At 44.3% G+C, this 17,359-nt stretch overlaps 1 protein-coding gene across 9 annotated transcripts in view; it reads left to right on the forward strand.

Moving 5' to 3' along the window:
* LOC308580868 (zinc finger protein RFP-like) overlaps positions 1-17,253 on the forward strand; it is an 18,635-nt gene extending 1,382 nt beyond the window's left edge. Inside the window, exons 2-10 of one of the 9 annotated variants that reach the window (XM_081183127.1) lie at positions 3,091-3,186; positions 4,922-5,152; positions 6,654-6,676; positions 8,048-8,169; positions 8,798-8,842; positions 11,381-11,470; positions 11,945-11,989; positions 14,051-14,151; positions 15,309-17,253. In XM_081183127.1, coding sequence (XP_081039253.1) covers positions 3,091-3,186; positions 4,922-5,152; positions 6,654-6,676; positions 8,048-8,169; positions 8,798-8,842; positions 11,381-11,470; positions 11,945-11,989; positions 14,051-14,151; positions 15,309-15,365 — 810 coding nt within the window. In that variant the 3' untranslated portion in view covers positions 15,366-17,253. The remainder of the gene's footprint in view (positions 1-3,090; positions 3,187-4,921; positions 5,153-6,653; positions 6,677-8,047; positions 8,170-8,797; positions 8,843-11,380; positions 11,471-11,944; positions 11,990-14,050; positions 14,152-15,308) is intronic. The other 8 variants (XM_081183128.1, XM_081183129.1, XM_081183130.1 and 5 more) reach the window with 8 other exon arrangements.
* The last annotated feature ends 106 nt before the right edge of the window (positions 17,254-17,359 follow it).

Here is a 17,359-nt window from a genome sequence, read left to right on the forward strand (position 1 = left end):
CAGTCCTCAGTGGGAAAAGGTTGCACCATCATTGCCTGGAGAGAAACACCACTGTCACCTTCTCATGCCACAAAGTGGGCTTCTGGGCTCTTAGGGAAGGGAGCTGGGATGTGGTGACTTGCAGGATCAAGGTGTGCAGGGATCTGCAGGTGGGGCCTCACATGACTCAGTCCTGCTTGCAAAGGATTCAAACAAGGAGGTTTGTTTTGCACACACTCCCGCTCAAATATTCTAACTTCCATGTTCCTCAGTATTTCAGCCACAGAGAAAAGTAACAAAGCCTAAAATTGAAAAAAAAAAATTGTAAAAGCTCTTCACTTCAGTCATTGTTTGGATGGGGAGATTTATTTTATCCATATCCGCAGTCACACAATCAATCAATCAATCAATCAGTAGCTGAACTGGGTTCCACACAGTCACAAAAGCAAATCAACTGAAAAAGCCTCAAAAACAAAAATTCAAAATAGATAGCAAAAACAAAGGGGCCAAACTTAATCCGTTCCGGAAGTCCATTTTACTTCCGAAATCTTCGAAAACCAAGGCGCAGCTTCTGATTGGTGCAGGCGTCCGAGAAACAATAGCTGGCAGCCACATCGGACGTTTGGCTTCTGAAAAATATTCGAAAACAGGAACACTTACTTCCAAAGTCTTCTGGCAGTATTCAGCACTAAAGACATGTGCAAGCTCCATAGCGTACAATCAAGGGTCAACAAACTGAAGTTGAATCCAGATCAGACTGCGGCACTGTTAGTGGGTGGTTCCCTAGACCAGATGGGTGGGAGATCATCTGCTCTTGATGAGATAAAAAAAAAATTCCTTCCAGTAGCACCTTAAAGACCAACTAAGTTAGTTCTTGGTATGAGCTTTCGTGTGCATGCACACTTCTTCAGATACACGGAAGAAGTGTGCATGCACACGAAAGCTCATACCAAGAACTAACTTAGTTGGTCTTTAAGGTGCTACTGGAAGGAATTTTTTTTTTATTTTGACTATGGCAGACCAACACGGCTACCTATCTACTGCTCTTGATGAGGTTACACTTCCTCTGAAGGAGCAGGTTCGTAGCTTGGAGGTCCTCCTGGCCTGGATCCTTCGCTGTCGCTCGAGGCTCAGGTGGCCTCAGTGGCACAGAGTGCCTCCCTTCAACTTTGGCTGGTGCCCAGCTATGCCCCTATCTGGACAGGGATAGCCTAGCTACTGTTGTCTATGCGCTGGCACACTCATATCTTCCTTCCTTTCAGAAATTTGAAAGCCATTGTGATGTAGTGGTTAGAGGCCTGGGAGAGAATCAGCTTCAAATTGCCACTCTTACTTAAAACTCACTGCTGTGGCCGGAAGTCACTTTTCCCCAGCCTAACCCACCTCACAGGGCTGTTGTGAGAGTTAAAGTGAGGGCAGGGGAGAAGGACCATGTAGATTGACTTGAGTTCCTTGCAGACAGGTGGGACAAAAATGGAAAGATGGGTGGGTGGATAACGCTAGGATAGAAGTCTTTGTTTCATAACTCCATCTTGCTGGACATGAAGTCCCATGGATTTCTGAAAGCCTACATTTGCACAGCTTGCAAACATGTGAGTTCATTAGCTATTTTCTCATATGCATTTTGGGAGCTGTAGCTGTTTGGTAGGGGACGCGGGTGGCGCTGTGGGTTAAACCACAGAGCCTAGGACTTGCTGATCAGAAGGTCAGCGGTTCGCATCCCCACAACGGGGCAGTGGCGTAGCGTGGGGGGTGCAGGGGGGCCCGGCCGCACCGGGCGCAACATCTGGGGGTTAGGGTTAGGGGGCGCAAATCCACGGGTTAGGGGGCACAAATCCACGGGTTAGGGGGTGCAAATTACTTGCCTTGCCAAGGGTGCTGACAACCCACGCTACGCCACTGCAACGGGGTGAGCTCCCGTTGCTCGGTCCCTGCTCCTGCCAACCTAGCAGTTCGAAAGCACGTCAAAGTGCAAGTAGATAAATAGGTACCGCTCCAGTGGGAAGGTAAATGGTGTTTCCGGGCGCTGCTCTGGTTTGCCAGAAGCGGCTTAGTCATGCTCGCCATATGACCCAGAAGCTGTACGCCGGCCCCCTCGGCCTGTAAAGCAAGATGAGCGCCGCAACCCCAGAGTCGGCCACGACTAGACCTAATGGTCAGGGTTCCCTTTACCTTTACCTTAGCTCTTTGGTGCAGTAGGTACCAGCACATGGTACCTTTGGATATTCTAATACAGACAACATCTGGTTTCGTTGTGCCATCAGGAAAGTATTAGGTGCAATCCTATCCATGCAGAAAATGCTGAGCTTATTTAGCTCAACATATTTGTGTGAGAAGACATTCTCTGCTATGAACTTTAACAAGAACAGCGTGAGGACAAGACTAAATGACTCTCACCTGTGTGGCATTTTGCAGATCAAAACCACTGCCTTTGAACCAGACCTAGCCTATGTCCAGATCTCAGTTTCACCCTTCACATTAGTGCAGGCAAGTTTTGTTTTTCCAATTGAGATGAATACATTGTAAAATCTCAGTTAATGTCAGTTGGTCTAAATCAGGTATAAATATATTTGGACACAACATGTATACCTGGTGTTATGTTCTTGTTCATATTTTTTGAACTTAAAAGTTGACAGGCAACCTTTATTACCAATAATATGTAATGTACTTTACAATGTTTCTGACATGTATTTCAGCTTCCTGGATTTCCCCCCCCCCCATCTGGCCTTCAGATATGAAAGGCAGAGTGATTTAACACCTGTTTAGATTTGTCATCCATGTGACGAAATGAAAAGTATGCCATTTGCAATAAACTTTGCATAAGTACTCAGTGATACCCAGTACCAGCACCTTTCCACCCCAAATGCTAAAAGTGTGGCACTTACAGTAACAACTTCTTGGTGAATACTTGAAGGGTTTTTTTAAAAAAAGAAAAGAAAGAAGAGTGAGCTCTGAATAGGGCTGTTCACCAGCCACAAGCTTTGGTTCGCACTCCAATTTAACTTTGGAAAAGATCATGGTTTGGTGCAGAATGTTTTATGAGGCTGCTACGATTTTATGAGTATATCTTTGCTGCCAAAACTAACCCAAATGCCTTTTCACCCACCCCAGGGTAAAATTCTGCGTCATTTGGAGTTCCTGAACAAACAGAAAGGAGAAATTCTGTCTTCTAAACTGACGGTGGAGACTGAAAGCCAGAATCTGCTGGTAGGTGCAAACCTTCCTGCCTCTCCAGGATGGTTATATTGACAGAGTGAGGCCTTAATTCTGTGGTGGAGCCTATGCCTCGCTTGCTCAGCGTCCCAGGTTTGATCATTGGCATTATCAATTAAATGAATAATGGGTAGTAGAGTTGGGAAAGGTCTCTGCTTCAGACCTTGAAGAGCAGCTGCCTGCAAGGTTAGGCAACATTCAGCAGGATAGGCTAAAATTGGTAGGGTTGTCTAAGGGCGAAAGTAGTCCTTGAGTCCAAAAATGCCAGTCATGCCATAATAATAACAATAATAATAATAATAATAATAATAATAATAATAATAATAATAATAGTACAGTGGTGCCCCGCAAGACGAATGCCTCGCAAGACGGAAAACCCGCTAGATGAAAGGGTTTTCCGTTTTTGAGCTGCTTCGCAAGACGATTTTCCCTATGGGCTTGCTTTGCAAGACGAAAACGTCTTGCGAGTGTTCCGATTTTTTCCCGCTCCGCCCCCCCTTTTTCTAATCCGCTAATCCGCTAAGCCTTTAATAGCCGCTAAGCCTTTAATAGCCACTAAACCGCTAATAGCGCTAATCCGCTAAGCCGCTAATAGGGTTGCTTCGCAAGACGGAAAAACCACTAGACGAAGAGAATCGCGGAACGGATTAATTTCGTCTTGCGAGGCACCACTGTAATAATAATAATAATAATAATAATAATAATAATAATAATAATAATAATATTTTCCCAGCCACTCTGGGCGGCTCACAACAGAATTAATGATAATAAAGAAGTGATAAAACATCAAACATTAAAAACTTCCCTAAACAGAGCTGCCTTCAGATGTCTTCTAAAAGTCAGATAGTTGTTTATTTCCTTGACATCTGATGGGAGGGCGTTCCACAGGGCGGGCGCCACTACCGAGAAGGCCCTCTGCCTGGTTCCCTGTAGCTTTGCTTCTTGCAGGGAGGGAAATGCCAGAAGGCCCTCGGAGCTGGACCTCAGCGTCCGGACTGAACAATGGGGGTGGACACACTCCTTCAGGTATACTGGGCTGAGGCCATTTAGGGCTTTAAAGGTCAGCACTGACACTTTGAATTGTGCTCAGAAACGTACTGGGAGCCAACATAGGTCTTTCAGGACCGGTGTTATATGGTCCCGGCGGCCACTCCCAGTCACCAGTCTATCTGCCGCATTCTGGATTAGTTGCAGTTTCCGGGTTACCTTCAAAGGTAGCCTCACGTAGAGCGCATTGCATTAGTCCAAGCGGGAGATAAGCAGAGCATGCACCACTCTGGCAAGACAGTCTGCAGGCAGGTAGGGTCTCAGCCTTGTACCAGATGGAGCTGGTAGACAGCTGCCCTGGATACAAAATGACTCCCAGGCTGTGCACCTGGTATTTTAAAGAACGAAGTGACCCCACAAAGCTAGTCCTCCTTCTTCTCGTCACTTCCTCACAGCCCTACTATTAGGCAGAGTGAGGTGGCCAAGGCAGGATGAAGATGCCAGGGAATAGAGAACAGCAGCAGCTTAATAGATCGGTAGGTGAGCAGCAGGAAAATATTGCGGACAGAGCCAAGCAAAGTGGCCATGTCTTGCAAAGCTAGCCTGCCTGCTGCCCTCAGCTGTGACTGAACTGCTGTACCATTGTGACTGTAAACATCAGCTGCCCTGCCAGTCAGCATGTGCACATGGAATTAAGGAGACATCTAAATGTTTTTGTCTGGCCTTGACTCTCTCCTTGCAGAAGCAGACAGCCACGGAGAGGCAGAAAATCATGGCTGATTTCCAGCAATTGCACCAGTTTCTGGAAGAACAAGAGTGCCTCCTGCTGACTCAATTAAAGGAACTGGACGATGGGATTAAAAACTGTAGGAATCAATATATTGCCAGACTCTGTGAGGAAATTGCCTCCCTTAACAACCTAATCAGGCAGCTGGAGGAGAAACAGAAACAGCCAGTGACTGAATTCTTGCAGGTGAGCAATGGTGGAACAAAACCATCCAGGTTGGGGAAGGGCTGTACCACCACACACTCTGTTCACTGGTCTATAGAAGTATTTACAGTAGGAGCGTGCGCTTCAATATTTGGTAGATATATATAAAGCAAAGGGGAAAGTAATAAACTGCTGAAAGGAACTGGGTTGGTCAAAGAAAGCTTGACAAAAACAAGGAGTCCATTTAATGTCCCTTCAAGTTGCATCTTGTTGGTATCTCCTTACATCTGTCAGTGTCAAGACCCTGTCCTGGCATCCCTTCTACCCGCGAACAGGTACCTAAAGTCAGCCTAATTGTCAAATCAAAAATACCTGTCTGTGTGTGCACAGCTCAATCCTAGGGAGAAAATGGAATCCCTTTTATTTTTCATGTTCCCAAAATCAACTTTAAAGACTCATAACACCAACCCCTAAAACTATTTGTCCCCTTCCTTCCTTCCTTCCTTCCTTCCTTCCTTCCTTCCTTCCTTCCTTCCTTCCTTCTTTTACTCCAGTTACACTTGTCTCTCATGTTTTCCTATTTTCAGACTGATTGTCCATAAAACACTAAGGGAAGTTAAGCGATTCCTTTTTTCCCTACTCCAGAACTGTAAAGTCTACCTTTGTGGGAGAACTGTTGCAGTTATCACTCATTTCCTCTGAAGGAGCAACCATGGGCACTAATTTCATCCATTTTTTATTAAAGGTTATAGAAGTTTCCTTAAAAAGAGAGAAAGGGAGCCAAAGCTGCCCAATGGGACGCGCCCTGCATTTATTTGCCTGCAATTTGCAAGGTTTAAGCTACTCTGGAGGGACAAAGAGGCTTGCAAATTTCATCCACTTCTGTCAAACAGAAACAAAGTTAGAGCCATAATATGGAACATTTGTGCTGGTGGAGCTTAATTTTTGACAAAGTAGAATTGAATCTGGACCCTTTGTTGCACTGGGCAGAGTACGAAGTACTCCAGGGTGAAAGAAATCAATATTTTAAACTAGGGTTGCCAAAACCACACATGACCTTGTAACTTACAAGCAGATGTAAATCTGTACCATTTAAAGGAAGTAAGGAAGCATATGGAAGTGAAAGCCTGTGGAGGACGGGTGAGGCCCCGCTCCAGCCTGCTCCCCCTTAAGGCTCTAACATGGCAAGGGCTAAGAGCAGCTTCTCATGCCCGCCTTGCCCATTTGGGGCCCGTGGTCCCTGGACCAGCGCATTGTCTCTGCAGAAAACATTGTGTTATACATAGAAAGATACAGTATGTCCCCTCTGTGAACGGATATGTGGGAGGGGTCTGGTGCAAAGGACTAAATTTCCCCAGGCCGTGGGGAGCCCTGAAAAAATAATAATTATAATTTGGACTTTTTAATTTTAGGTTTTTTTATTTTAATTGGAGTATTATGATTGGATATATTAACTGGATGTTTTTTATTGGAAAATCAATAAAAATGATTTTTTTTAAAAAAAAAAAGACTGAACTTCTCTCATTCTGTCTCTTCCATCTAGAATATGAGAAGCATCCTGGAAAGGTATGTGGCTTTGTTATAGTGGGCTGGTACTGATTTCCTTCCTCTGTGGTAAGGGAGAAATTGATTTGGTCTATGTGAGCCAATGTAATTCACAGTTTACAGACCAATAAGCAGATCAGAAAACAGTTACCCATCTGATTGCACACTTATACAAATGTGATGCATTTTTTATCCAAAACTGTGTATCTCGTGTGGGGAAATGTACAAAAAGCATTTTTGGGATACCTAGAACAGCATGCAAAAAAAGGATAGAATTTTTTTTTGGGGGGGTGTTATGCATATAAAATGCATATTTTAGGAAGGAGTGATGATATTTCTTCATCTACTGTATACTTCATATCATATCAGAGTTGTTGTTGGTGGTGGATTATTAGATTTCTTACTTGCCCTCCACTGTCAGGTTCCAGGGCAATTTATGGATTAAAATACAATATTAAAAATAGTTAAATTACAATCCAAGAAAACTGGGTGGGTCCTAAAATACATCTCCTGGATGACAAAGGCCAGAGTAAAGAGATGCGCTTATTAGTTACTTGTGTGCATTATCTGCAAACATAATTTGTTGGAGTAAATATTCAGTAAGGCTCTGCTCCAGATTCACCCAGATCCTCAACTAAATTGGGCCGATTTATACCCTCTTCTGATCAGGTAGAAGCAGCGACAAATCACAACTTTGTCACAAGTTAATCAGGCACTTCTGACCTAGCTGTAATTTTAAACATGGTACGGTATGCAACGTGTGTGTCAAAATTTCAGGCAGATTGTTTAAAATATTTCTGCATCTTAACCGTAAAGTTTATTTAAAAAAAATAAAAGAGAGGTAAAATAGATTATGGATTGATCATTTATATGTAATTTTTAAATGAAAAAATGTTTATGTAGATTTACACTTTATACTCTCCACCCCCTTATACATCATTTTCTAGTTTGTAATAATAGGTCTTTGTAATGGTCACAGGGCAGACAATACCATTAGTTGCTATCACAGGACTTCATCCACACATCTGCTTTTCCTGTTATTTCTAGGCACACTTCCGAGAAGCTTTCCTTTTGTCCTGCCGCTTTTCCTGGGAAAACCTGCTGCTTGCCACAGAATTGGAAGAAACATAAATCCGCAGAAAACCCGATAAATGTTTGGTTCTATTTCGCTGTTAACCCACAGAAAACTCGACTGACCTTTGTTCCGATTCAGTGGTAAACAGCAGGGACTTTCGTGGGGAAACCAGGGGGAATGAAAGAAAACCCTTTCATGGCCGAGCCCTTGGTATCTTCCTGCTGCTCCCACTTTTCTCCTTCATTCTGACGACTGAATTAAGAATGACTTGAGAATGACCTGATGGATTACAATAAACTTCACTTGCTTCTTCCTAGGTGTAATGAAAATGAAAATAAAACCATAGATGCAATAGCTTTCCCTCCTGGATTAAAACAGCAAATAGATAAATTCTCTAAAATGCATCCTTTTTTGGAGAAGGAGACCAAGAAATTTAAAGGTAACAGAGATCATTGTATGATGTTTTATATGTGAGATAGATGATGATAGATGATAGATAGATGATAGATATTGTTGCATGCCATTCCCATTCCCAAATGATGAATATTCCAGGGGTTCCAGGCGGTTTCCCCAGGGTTCGAGTTTCCTATTGGCAAATGAGGCACAGCAGAGACTGTGGTGTCTTTAGGATATATGGTTTATTTACACATATATACAATCTGAGCCTACAATGGAGGGGTTCACAGGCACCCCAAGAGAGTCTGGTTTCTCTCATAGCCCCAGCCTTGCATTCAAAACAGGAATCAACCCTCGTGCTCTGATTATCTTTCTGTCTTGCTGCCTTTTACAGCCTGTCACATCCCTAAACTCTGCTCCACTTCAAAACTCTGGTTTTGTCTTCTAACTCTCTCAGAGCTGGGGGAGGCAACTCTTCTCTGTGCCCCCCACCCTGAACATGCTTTCATAACACTTAATGCTTATGCTGGAAGAGGGAGGAAGATGGAGTACTTTGGCTAAATTTTAGATTAAGACACGAACACTCTTGCAGACATTCTAAATCTAAAGCAATGCCCTTGGAGCCAAGTATGAGTATTGACTTTTTCCTCATTTCACTTTTTTTCCCTCAGACATTGTGCTCTCTGGACCTCAAGACGAAAAAGGTACATTTCCAGGTTTGGCAGATCTTTAAACAATTTTTGCAGATGGGATATGGGAGGGTTTTGCACTTCAATCTCCCAGCAGCACAAGATTGCTAGGGTCCCAAGCTGCCTCCCCTGGGTTCGTATTTCCTTTTGGGAAATGAGAGACAGCAGAGACTGTGGTGTCTTTAGGATATATGGTTTATTCACACATATATAGAATCTGAGCCTACGATGGAGGGGTTCACAACACGGACACCCCAAGAGAGTCATGTTTCTCCCATAGCCCCAGCCTTGCATTCAATAATAATAATAATAATAATAAATTTTATTTATATCCCGCCCTCCCCAGCCGAAGCTGGGCTCAGGGCGGCTAACAACAATCAAATAATCAAACAGTAAAATAGTTACACAATCTAAAAATATTTCATTATAAAAATTAATTAAATCAAATTGAAGGCAACCAATTAGGCAAAATTCTGTGCAGGTTGCCAGAGGAGGGAGTCAGGCTGCGCCCTGACCAAATGCCTGGCGGAACAACTCTGTCTTGCAGGCCCTGCGGAAAGATGTCAGGCCCCGCAGGGCCCTAGTCTCTTGTGACAGAGCATTCCACCAGATTGGAGCCGCAGCCGAGAAGGCCCTGGCTCTAGTTGAGGGCAGCCTAGCCTCTCTGGGGCCTGGGACCTTGAGGATGTTATTATTTGCAGACTGTAGGTTTCTCTGTGGGGCATACCAGGAGAGGCGGTCCCGTAGGTACGAGGGTCCTAGGCCGTATAGGGCTTTAAATGTTAAAACCAGCACCTTAAACCTGATCCTGTACTCCACCGGGAGCCAGTGCAGCTGGTATAGTACCGGATGAATGTGATCTCGCAGCGAAGACCCCAAAAGGAGTCTCGCCGCGGCATTCTGCACCCGCTGGAGTTTCTGGGTCAGTCTCAAGGGCAGCCCCACGTATAGCGAGTTACAATAATCCAGTCAGGAGGTGACCGTCGCATGGATCACAGTGGCTAGGTCAGGGCGAGAGAGATAAGGGGCCAACTGCTTAGCTTGGCGGAGATGAAAAAATGCCGCCTTTGTTATAGCTGTAATCTGCGCCTCCATAGAGAGGGAGGTATCGAAGATTACACCCAAACTCTTAACGGACGGTGCTGGCACTAATTGCACCCCCACAAGAGATGGGAGTCGCCCCCTCAATCCCATATCGTCCCGCCCCAGCCAGAGGACCTCTGTCTTTGAAGGATTTAACTTCAACTGGCTCCCACGTAACCATCCAGCCACAGCTTCCAGACATCTGGTCAGTGTGTCTGGGGCTGAGTCAGGATGGCCATCCATCAACAGATAGAGTTGGGTGTCATCAGCATACTGATGACACCCAACATACTGATTCAAAACAGGAATCAACCCTCGTGCTCTGAGCCAGTGTGGCGTAGTGGTTAAGAGTGGTGGACTCGTAATCTGGTGAACCGGGTTCGCTTCCCCGCTCCTCCACTTGCACCTGCTGGGTGACCTTGGGCCAGTCACACTTCTCTGAAGTCTCTCAGCTCCACTCACCTCACAGAGTGTTTGTTGTGGGGGAGGAAGGGAAAGGAGAATGTGAGCTGCTTTGAGACTCCTTCGGGTAGTGATACAGCGGGATATCAAATCCAAACTCTTCTTCTTCTTCTTTTTCTGGCCTGCTGCCTTTTACAGCCTGTCACATCCCTAACCTCTACTTCAAAACTCTGGTTTTGTCTCTGGTTAACTCTCTCAGGGCCGGGGGAGGGGGCCATTAGTGTACCCCATTATTGGCGCTGTCTGCAGAAGGAAGCTCTAAATCACATGAGGATCCTACATGAGATTTTAATGTGATTGGGGGCAGGGTATAGAATGCTGGAAGGAAAGAGCCGTGTATAGAAATTTAAATTTTCACACGTATAATTTCCTGTTAGATATCTTATATCTTGACATTTGATGGTTCTGTATGAGGGTCATTTTAAAATTCTGAGTGACCTTTCAGTCTTTGGCATTGATTGCAACTCTTCTCTGAGCGCCCCACCCCCCAACATGCTAGCATAACACTTAATGCTAATGCAGGAAGAGGGTGGAAGAGGGAGTAAAAGGTAAAGGGACCCCTGACCATTACGTTCAGTCATGAGTGACTCTGGGGTTGCAGCGCTCATCTCGCTTTTTTGGCCAAGGGAGCTTCTGGGTCATGTAACCAGCATGACTAAGCCACTTCTGGCGAACCAGAGCAGCACACGGAAACGACTTTTACCTTTTACCTTCCCGCTGAAGCGGTACCTGTTTATCTACTTGCACTTTGACGTGCTTTCGAACTGCTAGCTTGGCAGGAGCAGGGACCGAGCAATGGGAGCTCACCCCGTCACGGGGATTCGAACCGCCAACCTTCTGATCAGCAAGTCCTAGGCTCTGTGGTTTAACCCACAGCGCCACCCGTGTCCCTTGAAAGTACTATAGCTAAATTTTAGATTTTGGCATGAACACACTTCCAAGCTCTCTAAATCTAAAGCATTGCCCTTGGAGCCATGTTTGAGTATTGACTTTTTCCTCATTTCGCTTTCCCCCCCTTAGACGTTGTGCTCTCTGGGCCTCAAGAAAAGAAAGAGACAGCTGTACCCCAAGCAGCACAAGGTTTCTGGATTCCCAAGCTGCCTCCCCTGGGTTCGTATTTCCTTTTGGAAAATGAGGCACAGCAGAGACTGTGGTGTCTTTAGGATATATGGTTTATTTACACATATATACAATCTGAGCCTACAATGGAGGGGTTCACAGGCACCCCAAGAGAGTCCTGTTTCTCTCATAGCCCCAGCCTTGCATTCAAAACAGGAACCAACCCTCGTGCTCTGATTTTCTTTCCATCTTGCTGCCTTTTACAGCCTGTCACATCCCTAAACTCTACTCCAGAACTCTGGTTTTGTCTTCTAACTCTCTCAGAGCTGGGGGAGGCAACTCTTCTCTGTGCCCCCCACCCTGAACATGCTTTCATAACACTTAATGCTAATTCTGGAAGAGGGAGGAAGACGGAGTACTGTGGCTAAATTTTAGATTTAGGCCTGAACACACTTGCAAACATTCTAAATCTGAAGCATTGCCCTTGGAGTATTGACTTTTCCCTCATTTCACTTTTTTCCTCAGATGCTGTATTCTCTGGACTTCAAGGAAAGAAAGGTACATTTCCAGGTTTGGCAGGTTTTTAAACAATTTTTGCAGATGAGATATGGGAGGGTTTTGGACTTCAATCTCCCAGCAGCACAAGATTGCTGGGGCCCCAAACTGCATCCCCTGGGTTCATATTTCCTTTTGGGAAATGAGAGACAGCAGAGACTGTGGTGTCTTTAGGATATATGGTTTATTTATACATATAGGCACTCTGAGCCTACAATGGAGGGGTTCGCATTCACCCCAAGAGAGCATTGTTTCTCCCATAGCCCCAGCCTTGCATTCAAAACAGGAATCAACCATCGTGCTCGGATCCTCTTTTCGGCTTGCTGCCTTTTACAGCCTGTCACATCCCTAAACTTTACTTCAAAACTCTGATTTTGTCTTCCAACTATATCAGAGCTGGGGAAGGGGCCCTCCCAAGAACTGTCTGGCACAGAGCCCCCTCTCTGTCTTTCTTGATGGCCCAACTCCTTTCCTTTGCTCTTGGTTAATGGCCCAGACTAACTGTGTACATGGGACTAACTCTCCTGGCTACTACACAATGATGAAGCTCCCCTCCTTTCACTTGGCATTTCCGAGCACGATTCAAAGTGTTGGTGCTGACCTTTAAAGCCCTAAACGGCCTCGGCCCAGTATATCTGAAGGAGTGTCTCCACCCCCATCGTTCAGCCCGGACACTGAGATCCAGCGCCGAGTGCCTTCTGGCAGTTCCCTCCCTGCGAGAAGTGAGGCTACAGGGAACCAGGCAGAGGGCCTTCTTGGTAGTGGCGCCCGCCCTGTGGAACGCCCTCCCATCAGATGTCAAAGAGATAAACAATTACCTGACATTCAGAAGACATCTTAAGGCAGCCCTGTTCAGGGTATTTTGAATATGTAACGCTGTACTGTTTTTAACACTGATTGGGAGCCGGCCAGAGTGGCTGGGGAAACTCAGCCAGATGGGCGGGGTATAAATAATAAATTATTATTATTATTATTGGCTCCCTTCTCCTGTCTGCAGTAGGACAAACCGATGAATACTACTTCCTACTGCAATCTGGTGAATGAGAGGACTGGGAAGCAAGCAAGAATAGCTGGAGCTACTGGCTCTGCGTTGACAGGAAGTTCTGAACTGGGCTGTTGCTTGCTCTGAAGCTGGTTCAGACTCATCAAAGCCAAATGTGGAGGGAAGACTGTGGCTCTCTTGTGCTGTTCACTTCTCCTACACACTTAGAACCACACGAGGGAGAGCAGAGATATGTGCACAAGCTTTGCCCCCTCTAATGTACCCCATTATTGGTGCTGATGGCAGAAGGGAGCTCTAAATCACCTGAAGATCCTACATGAGATTCTAATGTGATTGGGGGCAGGGAATAGAATGCCGGAAGGAAAGAGCAGTGTATGGAAATTTAAATTTTCACATGTAGAATTTCCAGTTAGATATCTGATATCTTGAAATTTGAGGGTTCTGTTTGAGGGCTAGTTTAAAATTCTGAGTGACCTTTCAGTCTTTGGCATTGATTGCAACTCTTCTCTGAGTGCCCCCCAAAACATGTTTTCATAACACTTCATACCAATGCTAGAAGATGGCAAAAGATGGAGTTGTTGTTGTTTAGTCGTTTAGTTGTGTCTGACTCTTCGTGACCCCGTGGACCAGAGCATGCCAGGCCCTCCTGTCTTCCACTGCCTCCCGCCGTTTGGTCAAACTCATGCTGGTAGCTTTGAGAACACTGTCCAACCATCTCGTCCTCTGTCGTCCCCTTCTCCTTGTGCCCTCCATCTTTCCCAACATCAGGGTCTTTTCCAGGGAGTCTTCTCTTCTCATGAGGTGGCCACAGTATTGGAGCCTCGGCTTCAGGATCTGTCCTTCCAGTGAGTACTCAGGGCTGATTTCCTTCAGAATGGATAGGTTTGATCTTCTTGCAGTCCATGGGACTCTCAAGGGAAAAAAAGCAAAGACTCTCAAAAAAGATGGAGTACTATGGCTAAATTTTAGATTTTGGCATGAACATACTTGCAAACATTCTAAATCTAAAGCATTGCCCTTGGAGCCAAGTATGAGTATTGACTTTTTCCTCATTTGACTTTTCCCACCCTTAGGTGCTGTGCTCTCTGGACCTCAAAAAAAGGAAGACAGGACTGTACCCCAACTCAATCTCCAAGCAGCACAAAATTCCAGGGCTCCCAAGCGGTTTTCCCAGGTTTCGTATTTCCTTTTGGGAAATGAGATACAGCAGAGAACTGTGGTGTCTTTGTGATATATGGTTTATTTACACATATATACAATCTGAGTCTACGATGGAGGGATTCACAACACGGACACCCCAAGAGTTTCTCCCATAGCCCCAGCCTTGGATTCAAAACAGGAATCAACCATCATGCTCTGATTCCCTTTCTGACTTGCTGCCTTTTACAGCCTGTCACATCCCTAAACTCTACTTCAAAACTCTGGCTTTGTCTTTTAACTATTTCAGAGCTGGAGGACTGGGAAGCAAGCAAGAGTAGTTGAAGCTTAACATTTGAGGGTTCTTTCTTCTATTTAGAATTCTGAGTAATCTTCATTACTTGGCATTGATTTCTCTGAACCCCGCCCCCCTCAATGTTTTCATAAAATGTAATGGGAATGCTGGAATGCTGTGGCTTGCTGAAGTCAGCTGGGAGTTCACCACATCTCAACTGGTGTGTGTTATGAGCACAGAAGTGGAGTCATCAGAGATTTCCTTCTCCCAACCGAACAGCATCTTCCAGAGTCTCAGTTAAGGGGGAAACTCCTCCCACACAGTTCAAAGTAACCAAGTGTTTAATGTCTCCAGACACAAGACACAGTTCTTCTGGTCTTTAAAGTAAAGATGCATATGAGCAGATCCATTGACAGTGACCATGCTAGCTAATGCTTCTGTGCCAAACCCACGGCCTCTTTCCCTGAGTCCTACAGAGTCAGACCCTGACAGCAAATGGGACAGGGCACAGACAAGACAGACAAGAAGAAAGCAATGCCCTAGAGGCTACTATTCCTGTCTCTACATGTAGGCACATTTCCTGGACCAATGGGAGGGTGAATGACTCCACAAGTCACACACTCGACCTTTCTGGTGTTGCTATGGCAACCCAGGGCACCTGGCACCCTTATCTCAGAACATCCAGACGTGGGAAATGTGCTCCTCAAGGCACGAGCCCAAGCACTGTGCAATTTCACCCGTTGTTCACATTACACCAATACAGAAGAGGGCAAACGATCATATAAGATGGCTAAATTTCAGATTCTGGCGTGAACACACTTCCAAGCACTCTGAATCTAAAGCATTACCTTGGAAGTATCAAGTATTGACTTCTTCCTCATATCACTGTTTTTCTTTAGATGTTTCGTTCTCCTGACCTCAAGATAAGAAAGACAAATTCCGCCAAAAATCCATAGAAGCCCTGGTGAAGATATTTCTCTTTCTGGACTTCTCCAAGGATGTGATTCAAATGCGCTCTAAATTTGTTAAAGCAAAAGCCCTTGCTAGGGCAAAGAATATGGACTACTACATTCAGTTCTTGGCAAAGTCTTGTATTCTGGTCAAACTCACAATCTCAGAATTTGCAGAGGCATTCCTCACTAAAATCGGTTGACACCCTTTAACTGAAGCTTTGGATGACTCCATTAACTGATTAATAAGAGGATACACTGTTGAAGCCATTGTTTTGCCAGTCTGGCTGTTCTGCCAATAGACTGGAGTGTAAACAGTCAGCAGTGAAAATCAACAACAAAAGAATGTTTTATACCACCTGTTTATCGACTAGTGAAGCAGCAAAAGTCACCACCGCTTTTTGAATAAAAACATTAACAAGTCAGAATCAAGCTGATAAGAAAGAAGTATTTGAGGTATATGAATGGCAGGTTTTATATACAGTGGTACCTCAGGTTAAGTACTTAATTCGTTCCGGAGGTCCGTTCTTAACCTGAAACTGTTCTTAACCTGAAGCACCACTTTAGCTAATGGGGCCTGCTGCTGCTGCCGCGCCGCTGGAGCACGATTTCTGTTCTTATCCTGAAGCAAATTTCTTAACCTGAAGCACTATTTCTGGGTTAGCGGAGTGTTTAACCTGAAGAGTATGTAACCTGAAGCGTATGTAACCCGAGGTACCACTGTACATGCATATACAAGAAACCTTGTAACAATGAATAGTGGATTTACAACCAAGATAAGAGGGGCCAAAAGGAAGTTAATAATATAATAGGAAGTTAGTTTAAATGTAAAAGGGCTGAGAGAGTCCAAAAAACAGTGAGTAATTCTGCAATACTTAAAATCTTTAAATACTTATATTGGTTATTTATAAGAGACACATTTGTTAAATCAAGACAAAAAAGTGTTAATGAAGAATTGGGTAGGAAAGGTATATACTGCAAATTCTATTTCCAGTGCTAGAAGCTTTGTTATCTTGATACGAAAAGGATTGAGAGTGGATATATGACAACTTATTAGTGATGAAAATGGATGGTATTTAATTTTGTGTGTGAAAATTGACGAAATGGTAATAATGTTGATTAATATATATGGGCCAGATGTAGATTCTCCAGATATATTTTATCAATGTTTTGGTCATCTAAGTCAAAGTACTTACAATAAACTTATAATAGGAGGTGATTTCAATGAAATAATTGATCCTAACCTGGATAGAAGCAAGCCTCCATGAAAAAAAGTTTCATTAGTTAGAGAAACTGTCAAAAGGTACATGCAAGAGTTGAATTTGGTTGACCCTGTTTTAGGTTGGATTTTTTCTTAATATCAGCGTCCATCAAATTCAAGATTGTGATATTGATATATGTTGCAAGACCTGTATTCCCTTAAGCTCCACCACTTATAGCTGTTTTAGCTGCATGTCTTCTAGTTCTTAAAAGTTTTCATTATCAGTTCTTATCCATCCATTATCTGTGTTTAACCTTGTATTCTATTCACATGTTTATCCTATGCTTGTTTTCTTATTTTTATTTGCTTTAACAATTACCTGTGTAAATCCTAACTTCTACAGTCATACCTTGGTCTGCGTCAGCCCTGGCTTGAGTCCGTTCTGCGGAACGTCGGCAGCAAACCCGGAAGTACCAGAACGGGTTACTTTCGGGTTTGCTGCTCATGCATGTGCAGAAGCACTAAATCATGCACGTGCATGCACAGACATGACACTTTGGCCTGCGTCATGTTCGGGTTACGGCGGGGGGCTCCGGAACGGATCCCTGCTGTAAGCCAAGGTACCGCTGTATTTTATTCATATGTTTTTCTTATGCTGGTCTGTGACTGTAATAAAGATTATTGATTGATTGATGTTGTGTATCTGATCACAGTGCAATTAGCTTGGAAGTATTATAATACAGCTAAGATACCAAGAAACTGGTATTTTAACGTCTCATTACAGTCGTACTTCGTCCGG

Source organism: Podarcis bocagei, assembly GCF_964188305.1.
Source record: "Podarcis bocagei genome assembly, chromosome: 2".
Classification (NCBI taxonomy): domain Eukaryota; kingdom Metazoa; phylum Chordata; class Lepidosauria; order Squamata; family Lacertidae; genus Podarcis; species Podarcis bocagei.